Source organism: Oncorhynchus mykiss, chromosome 16 (assembly GCF_057628025.1).
Source record: "Oncorhynchus mykiss isolate SJ-2025 chromosome 16, ASM5762802v1, whole genome shotgun sequence".
Lineage (NCBI taxonomy): Eukaryota > Metazoa > Chordata > Actinopteri > Salmoniformes > Salmonidae > Oncorhynchus > Oncorhynchus mykiss.
The window spans coordinates 11,469,763-11,479,597 of record NC_143037.1 but is presented as its reverse complement, the minus strand read 5'-3'; the positions used below and the strand labels follow the sequence as shown (position 1 = coordinate 11,479,597).

Below are 9,835 nucleotides of genomic sequence, written 5' to 3'. Positions count from 1 at the left end.
AGCACCCACAAGCTACCGGTGGCTGAAAACACAATCATCGAGTGATGAATTTCCAGACAAGTGACGTCCATTTAAAAATCATTCCTTCCTCCCTCGCCCCTTGCCTTGCAAGTGTGTACTCGTCAGACGTTATCAGAAATGTACACTTAATTTGAGGGTTGAGGGGATAGTGTGTGTCTTTTAAGTGTTTGGAATCCAGCCTTAGGCTATGGTCCAAGCACTTTGCCTTTTACTCTGAGGTAACACTTTATACCAGGGTTTCTGAAATGATTGTGAACTATCTGTAATTGTCAGGCCCTTGGGTAGTTGAATCATGTGTGCTAGTGTTGAGCGGGATAATACGAATACATACACACTGGGGTGGCCTCTGGTCCAGACTCAAACTGCTGCTTTATAGTCTATGGGCTGAATGAATGACAATTCACACTTTATTAGAAAAAGTGTTTTATTGTAAAAATTAGTGGCATAAAAAAAAATGCAGATTGTTAGAGAAACATATGTTCATTGACAAGGCCAACCGTGAAACAGTGATTTGTTGTTGTTGTTGAATCATTTAAAAGATGGAAGTAAACAGTTTTAGATTACAACTAAGGCATCAGGGCACAGTTTTACTAAAGTTATGCAAAAACTTAAGCTTTTTAAAAAATAAATAAGCTCATAAGAACTCAAATGTTTCATAATTCACGATTTTCTTAAATATCTTCCTAAAATGATTGTCGCTAGGCAACAGCGCTATCTAGCAAGGGCAATCATGTTAGCATATTTCTTACCGAGATTACTGGTCTAAAATGTTTTATTGGATTTAAAACAAATCCAACTGAAAGTTTCAGTAGAGTCAATAAACATGTGCAATTGCTTTCATTAGCTTATTTTCTCACTTCCATGAGTTTAAGACAAGGGTTTACTATAGCCATCTTGGAATTACAAGAAGAAATCCAATAACTTCCTTTTCAAGAATCAAATTTATTTGTAACTATTTTCATAGGAAGAAACTTAAGGACATTTGCAATAACCTTATTGAGGAATAGCACATTTTAATACGTATAAAGTTGAGGTGAAAAAATGGCACTTAAGAAATGTCTTCTAAAAGGTTTTGTGAAACTGGGCCCAGGCGTCAGTCTGTACAAGGCCAGAGCGAGGCACAGTGGAAAGACAGACACGTAATCTCCGTAGCTAGAGAAACTAGGACAGTCGATCTTTATACAGTCATATAAAAGGCAGTGTGACGTGGCAGGAGAGAAACGCTCAAAACGCTAATCTGGAGTCAGTTTCTAGCTGTCTTTCAGCCCTATGAGGTGGCGTATCTTACAGTGTTGGCATACCTATACACACACTATTGTCATCAACAACAGGTTACAGTATGGACATGAAAACAAACAAACTAATCTGTCATATTTGAAACTAAAAGATACATTTGAGTCAGTCTGTACAACTATAAACATGATCACATCCATTAGACAGACAACCTCACTGACCAATAACACAAGTCCCTTTACAAGGCCACCAATGGGAAGGGAAGGAGGAGGCGGTACCTTTAACTTGTCGTGGTAACCTGGGCCACGTTCCGTGGGGGCAAAAACATGCTAGAAATTTCAGACAGAAATGAACACGCATACGAATCTGCCTGAACGTTCTGTAACGTTGCACCCCAAATTAAAGTACTGTAGCCCAGGGTCGGAGACATGCCCCCTCTGCTTTTCTGGTCCGTTAGGGCACACTGTAGAAAAATGTTTCAAAACATTGTGCAATGGAAAAAGAAAACAAGCGTTTCTTATTGGACAAGTTCAGATAGTACATCCCTGTTTCAGCCCGTTTTCTTCCGCTTTATGCTTAGTGAATACGTCCCAGAACAGGTTCTCACAGGAAGACATTTAACAAAAAAAAAATTGAAAGCTTCAACCTGGGATATACACTATAGACCGGGAGTTTTCAACTCTGACCCTACGAGGTACGGAGTGCTGCCGGTTCTGTTCTACCTGATAATTAATTGCACCCATGTGGTGTCGCAGGTCTAAAATCAGTCCCTGATTAGAGGGGGAAGAATACAAATCTAAAAGCAGTAGAGGTCCAGATTTGAATTTGAGGGTATAGACAGACTACAGCCCTATGGACAGACTGTTTATTACAATAATAACACAATAAGGACATCCTTTGTAGCGGTACCTCCATCCAACCCTGAGATAACAATACTAGATAACCGTCCAAGTGTGTGTGTTGTGTCCTTACAGCAGAATTACATGTGAACTACCTGGGAATAGAAAGGTAGAAATTTGTAAACTGTATACACACGTTAAAATGTATTGACTATAAAGACATGATTGATTACATGATAGCTAATGCCAAAACAGGTATACACAGATAGCGCAGGGCGCACACACACACACACACACACACAGTGATTAAGGGTTATTAAGACGTTGTTGTATTAACGCATTGTGGTTTCTGTCAGTCACACAGGTCTCAGATCAGTGGACAGGAGCGGGGCTATGACAGCATGGCAGGCTTCAAAACTGATCCAAGGACAGTGCTTATTATCCAGCGTTCAATCATGTCCCTGGCTCCTAAAAGGTCAAACTGACCTCAGAGCAGTCTATAGACCATCCACTCAACACAGTGCAGTAAAAACCAAATAAAACCATTGAAACAACAAAAGTGGAACATCAAGGTCCTCCCCAAGGCACTGGGGTCCTCAATCCGGTCCTCTTTTGAAGGTGAGAGCAGTCCTCAATCAGGTCTTCTTTTAGGCGGGAGAAGAGGTCCTCTCTGGGGTTCTCTCTGAGGCTGGTTCCTCTCAGGTCCTCTCTAGTGGTCATAGGTCACTGGAGCATAAGCTGTTTGAGGTTTTCGTGGAGGATGGTATCCTTGACATCTCGGAACACCAGGCGGATGTTCTCTGTGTTGATGGCTGTGGTGAAGTGGTGGTAGAGGGGCTTCTGTGTCGCATCTCTTCTCTTCCCCCGGAAACAGTCCACTAGGAACTTCTGGACGTCCGGCAGGCTGTGGTCCGGCCCCGTGTACTCTGGGAAGTATTTCTTCAGCGAAATGTTCGAGACCTGCCAGGAACAGATCAACACAAAGTTTATTCGCCACTTGCACAGGATACATCAAGTGTAAAACATTACAGTGAAATTCTTTACTGAGAGCTCTTTCCCACAATGCAGGGTTGATAATAATGTAGATAGATAATAGAAAATAGAATAAAAACACACAAGAAGTACGATATAAGTTGAAGAAATATGAGAATGCAAGTATATACAGGTCAGTGCCAGTCCCTTATTCAATGTGTAAGGTGGGGTTTTCGTTAGGTAAATGTGGCACAGGACAACGTAACCGGCAAGATGAACATTTACTGGACATTTGAGAGATTTACCCATGGTGCTCAAAATCACATTTAGATTGTAATTCATTTTAACAGAATATAAATTAGCCTGTAAAGTTCTAATAAAATAAAGTAGAACAATGTTCTTATACCAACATGTCAGGTTTTATTGAAAAGCAAAATATAACATTTGTATAATATAATTTGCGAACAACCTGTACTATAAGCCATTTGTATGTACACTTTAATCAATATCAACTGATTGGCTCAAACACATTGAGGAAAGAAATTCCACAAATTAACAAGGTACACCTGTTAATTGAAATGCATTCCAGGTGACTACCTCATGAAGCTGGTTGAGAGAATGCCAAGCGTGAATAAGTGAAAATCTTAGTCAACCAACGGCCTATCGACCAAACAATGAACCAGTTGACTAATTGGGGTCAGCCCTAGTAGAATCTGAAGGTTGGTGTGGCCTCAATAACAACACATTTATCTCTGAAAAGTGAATAGAGTCTAGTTTCTTGTGTGAACCCTGCTTCCTAGAGTGTTTGGTGTGATTGTGATGTTACTGACCTTCTCCTCCAGGAGGTCAGTCTTGTTGAGGAAGAGGATGATGGAGACGGCGAGGAAGACTCGGTTGTTGACTATCGTTTCAAAGATGTTCAATGACTCTCTCAGACGGTTGGTCTGTCGGTCCTCCATCAAGACCTTGAAAAAATAAATACATTAGGGAGTGTGTGAGTGAGAGAAACAAAGGGAGTGTGTGGTGAGTAGGGCTGGGCGATATGGCAAATAAATTATCACGAGATATATATATTTTTTCATTCGATAACAATAATTATCACGATATTAATCAAAAGATGTTTAAAAGGTGCATATCTGCTTCAAACTCAAGAATGCCTTAACAAACCGTAGTTAGAGCGTTGGACTAGTAACCGAAAGGTTGCTAGAACGAATCCCCGAGCTGACAAGGTAAACATCTGTCGTTTAACTGAATAAGGCAGTAAAACCCACTGTTCCCCGATAGCCCGTCATTGTAAATAAGAAGTTGTTCTTAACTGACTTAAATAAAGGTAATTTTTAAAAATGTTATTATGTGAGCTACACATAAAATTATACTTGAAGGAAAATTGTTCCATGTTTGCGGCCAGGGAGCACGTACCTGGGGTCAATTAAATTGATAAGCCTCATGAAACCTTCCTTTTCGACTGTGCTAATGTCCTTAGCAATGCATAATAGCATTTGTGATGTCTTTTTCTTTTCGGTGTTTGCTTGTAGGGCATAAACGCTGTCAGTGTTGACTGCTTCGGGCAACATCCCTAGATTAGCAGGTGCTTGAGGGGCGTTTATCAATACCGTGGTGCAAACTCAAACATCCCTAGATTGGCTGGTGCTTGAGGGGCGTTTATCAATACCGTGGTGCAAACTCAAACATCCCTAGATTGGCTGGTGCTTGAGGGGAGTTTATCAATACCGTGGTGCAAACTCAAACATCCCTAGATTGGCTGGTGCTTGAGGGGCGTTTATCAATACCGTGGTGCAAACTCAAACATCCCTAGATTGGCTGGTGCTTGAGGGGAGTTTATCAATACCGTGGTGCAAACTCAAACATCCCTAGATTGGCTGGTGCTTGAGGGGAGTTTATCAATACCGTGGTGCAAACTCAAACATCCCTAGATTGGCTGGTGCTTGAGGGGCGTTTATCAATACTGTGGCTCAAACTCAAACTTCCTGCATGTTCCAAAGAGGGATTTTGCTTCAGATGTTGAAAAAGGTTTGTCGTATTACCAGACTTTGTAGCCAGCCGTCTACGGCACAATGTGTACTGAACATTGTTCTGCTCTTTGTCGGACTTCAAAAGGCCAAACCACTTCCAAATTACTGAAACAGTTTAACCCTTTTTATCAATAATTTCTTTGTTGGAAGCTGCTCCTTCTCCATGGCTATCACTGCCACTGTTTTCACCTACATCGCTAATTTTTCCTGGTTAATAGAGGTGCTAAGTGGTTTTTAGTGGGCGTATACCTCTCTGCACGTTCCTGCTGCGTCAAGAGGTGAAATGAATGGCTGTACCTAATTATTCTATATCGTCATTATAGAATAAATATCGTTATCGAGGGAGGTAATTACCTCGATAATTATTGATGTTGATTTAATCGCCCAGCCCTAGTGGTGAGTGTGTGTCCACTGTGTGTGTACCTGGTCATACTCTGAAGAAGACACTAGGAACAGTATGGAGGTGACAGAGTCAAAACACTCAAACCACCGTCGTCTCTCTGAGCGCTGTCCTCCCACATCCACCATCTTGAAGGGAACGCTCTTGATCTCAAAGTCGTACTCATGGATGCCTTTAGTGGGCTTGCGGGCTAGCAGGATGTCCTGCTGGGAAGGGATGTAGCTCTGGAGGAGAGGGAAAGAATGATAAGTGGAGGACAGGAGAGGGGGATGTAGAGTGAAAGAGGGATAAAAAGGAAACCCACCTTCTCCCCCAGCATCTCCACATTGTCCAAGAAATACTTCACAGACTCACCCTAAGAGACAGAGAAGAGACATTTGTTTTAGCTTCCTGGATAATCATACTAATCTATCAGCCTAAAACTGCTGCACGTGAGTGTGTGAGTGTGTGTGTGTGTAGAGCATTTATGGGTCTTCCTGTGAGTGTGTGAAGTGAGCATGTGTGCCTGTATTTGTGTGTGTGTGTGTGTGTGTGTGTGTGTGTGTGTGTGTGTGTGTGTGTGTGTGTGTGTGTGTGTGTGTACACAGTGGCAAGGAAAAGTATGTGAACCCTTTAGAATTACCTTGATTTCTGCAGAAATTGTCCATAAAATGTTATCTGATCTTCATTTAAGACACAACAATAGACAAACACAGTGTGCTTAAACTAATAACACACAAATTGTATTTTTCTTGTCTATATTAAATGCATAATTTTAGGTTGGAATAAATGTGAACCCCTTGTCTAATGACTTTTCCAAATGCTAATTGGAGTCAGGAGTCAGCTAACCTGGAGTACAATCAATGAGACATGATTGGAGATGTTGGTTAGAGCTGCCTTGCCCTATAAAAGAAAAAGCTCACAAAATTTGAGTTTGCTATTCACAAGAAGCGTTGCCTGATGTGAACCATGCATCGAACAAAAAGAGATGTCAGAAGATTAAGAATGGTTGACTTGCAGAAAGCTGGAAAGGGTTACAAAAGTATCTCTAAAAGCCTGGATGTTCATCAGTCCCTGGTAAGACAAATAGTCTATACATGGAGAAAATTCTGCTCTGTTGCTACTCTCTCTAGAGTGGCTGTCCTGCAAAGATGACTGCAAATAACAGCGCAGAATGCTCAATGAGGTTAAGAAAAATCCTAGAGTGTCAGCTAAAGACTTACAGAATTCTCTGGAACATGCTGACATCTCTGTTGACGAGTCTACGATACGTAAAACACTAAACAAGAATGGTGTTAATGGGAGGACACCATGGAAGAAACCACTGCTGTCCAAAATAAACAACAACATTGCTGCACATCTGAAGTTGGCAGAAGTGCACCTGGATGTTCTACAGCGCTGCTGGCAAAATAGTCTGTGGACAGATTAAACTACAGTTGAGTTGTTTGGAAGGAACACACAACACTATGTGGGAAAAAAGGCACAGCACACAAACATCAAAACCTCATCTCAACTGTAAACTATGGTGGAGGGAGCATCATGGTTTGGGGCTACTTTGCTGCCTCAGAGCCTAAACAGCTTGCTATCATCAACGGAAAAATGAATTCCCAAGTTAATCAAGACATTTTGCAGGAGAATGTTAGGCTATCTGTCCGCCAATTGAAGCTCAACAGAAGTTAGGTGATGCAACAGGACAACAACCCAAAAGACAGAAGTAAATCAACAACAGAATGGCTTGAACAGAAGAAAATACGCCTTCTGGAGTGGCCCAGTCAGTCCTGACCTCAACCCGATTCAGATGCTGTGGCATGACCTCAAGAGAGCGGTTCACGCCAGACATCCCAAGAATATTGTGGAACTGAAATAGTTTTTTTTAAAGAGGAATGGTCCAAAATTCCTCCTGACCATTGTGCATGTCTGATCAACAACTATAGAAAACATTGAGGTTATTTCTGCCAAAAGGAGGGTCAACCTGTTATTAAATACACGGGTTCCAACCTGCACTGTGAATTTTTACACAGTGTGTTCAATGAAGACATGAAACATTATAATTGTTTGTGTGTTATTAGTTTAAGCAGACTGTCTATTGTTGTGACTGTGACTTGATGAAGATCAGAACAAATTGTATGACCAATTTATGCAGAAATCCAGGTCATTCTAAAAGGTTCACATACTTTTTCTTCCCACTGTATATACAGTTGAAGTCAGAAGTTTACGTACACTTAGGTTGGAGTCATTAAAACTTGTTTTTCAACCACTCCACAAATTTCTTGCTAACAAACTAGTTTTGGCAAGTCGGTTAGGACATGTACTTTGTGCATGACACAAGTCATTTTTCCAACAATTGTTTACAAACAGATCACAATTCCAGCGGGTCAGAAGTTTACGTACACTAAGTTGACTGTGCCTTTAAACATCTTAGAAAATTCCAGACAATTATGTCATGGCTTTAGAAGCTTCTGATATTCTAATTGACATCATTTGAGTCAATTAGAGGTGTACCTGTTAGAGGTCGACCGATTAATCGGAATGGCCGATTAATTAGGGCCGATTTCAAGTTTTCATAACAATCGGAAATCTGTATTTTTGGGTGCCGATTTTTTATACCTTTATACCTTTTATACCTTGCGAATGCAGTAAGCCAAGGTAAGTTGCTAGCTAGCATTAAACTTATCTTATAAAAAACAATCAATCATAATCACTAGTTAACTACACATGGTTGATGATATTACTAGATATTATCTAGCGTGTCCTGCGTTTCATAATATGACTAAGCATACAAGTATCTAAGTATCTGATTGAGCGGTGGTAGGTAGAAGCAGGCGCGTAAACATTCATTCAAACAGCACTTTCGTGTGGTTTGCTAGCAGCTCTTCGTTGTGTGTAAAGCACTGCGCCGTTTATGACTTCAAGCCTATCAACTCCCGAGATGAGGCTGGTGTAATCGAAGTGAAATGGTTAGCTAGTTAGAGCGTGCTAATAGCGTTTCAAACGTCACTCGCTCTGAGCCTTCTAGTAATTGTTCCCCTTGCCCTTGTTCCCCCTGCTTCGATGGTGGCTGATGTCGTTGTGTTGCTGGTTCGAGCCCAGGTAGGAGCGAGGAGAGGAACGGAAGCTATACTGTTACACTGGCAATACTAAAGTGCCTATAAGAACATCCAAATGTCAAAGGTTTGAAATAGAAATGGTAGAGGGAAATAGTCCTATAATTCCTATAATAATTACAACCTAAAATTTCTTACCTGGGAATATTGAAGACTCATGTTAAAAGGAACCACCAGCTTTCATATGTTCTCATGTTCTGAGCAAGGAACTGAAACGTTAGCTTTCTTACATAGCACATATTGCACTTTCACTTTCTTCTCCAACACTTTGTTTTTGCATTATTTAAATCAAATTGAACATGTTTCATTATTTACTTGAGGCTAAATTGATTTTATTTATGTATTATATTAAGTTCAAATAAGTGTTCATTCATTGTTGTAATTGTCATTATTACAAAAAATAAATAAAAATAAATAAATCGTCCGATTAATCTGCATCGGCTTTTTTGGTCCTCCAATAATCGGTATCGGTGTTGAAAAATCATAATCGGTTGACCTCTCGTACCTGTGGATGTATTTCAAGGCCTACCTTCAAACTCAGTGCCTCTTTGCTTGACATCATGGGGAAATCAAAAGAAATCAGGCAAGACCTCAGAAAAACAATTGTAGACCTCCACAAGTCTGGTTCATCCTTGGGGGCAATTTCCAAACGCCTGAAGGTACCACGTTCATCTGTACAAACAATAGTTCGCAAGTATAAACACCATGGGACCACGCAGCCGTCATACCGCTCAAGAAGGAGACGAGATGAATGTACTTTGGTGCAAAAAGTGCAAATCAATCCCAGAAAAACAGCAAATGACCTTGTGAAGATTCTGGAGGAAACAGGTACAAAAATATCCATATCCACAGTAAAAACGAGTCCTATATCAACATAACCTGAAAGGCCGCTCAGCAAGGAAGAAGCCACTGCTCCAAAACCGCCATTAAAAGCCAGAGACTACGGTTTGCAACTGCACATTGGGTCAAATACTGTACTTTTTGGAGAAATGTTCTCTGGTCTGATGAAGCAAAAATAGAACTGTTTGGCCATAATGACCATCATTAGGTTTGGAGGAAAAAGGGGGAGACTTGCAAGCCGAAGAACACCATCCCAACCGTGAAGCACGGGGGTGGCAGCATCATGTTGTGGGGGTGCTTTGCTGCAGGAGGGACGGGTGGCACTTCACAAAATAGATGGCATCATGATGAGGGAAAATTTGAAGCAACATCTCAAGACATCAGTCAGGAAGTTAAAGCTTGGTCGCAAATGGG

General features: G+C 41.0%; 1 protein-coding gene across 1 annotated transcript in view; it reads right to left on the bottom strand.

Moving 5' to 3' along the window:
* Positions 1–427: 427 nt before the first annotated feature.
* The window catches only part of LOC110491343 (guanine nucleotide-binding protein subunit alpha-13), a 38,959-nt gene continuing 29,551 nt past the window's right edge, over positions 428–9,835 (bottom strand). Inside the window, exons 3-6 of the mRNA XM_021564715.3 lie at positions 5,803–5,853; positions 5,522–5,722; positions 3,896–4,030; positions 428–3,053 (exon numbers count right to left, since the gene is read on the bottom strand). Coding sequence (XP_021420390.2) covers positions 2,817–3,053; positions 3,896–4,030; positions 5,522–5,722; positions 5,803–5,853 — 624 coding nt within the window. The 3' untranslated portion in view covers positions 428–2,816. The remainder of the gene's footprint in view (positions 3,054–3,895; positions 4,031–5,521; positions 5,723–5,802; positions 5,854–9,835) is intronic.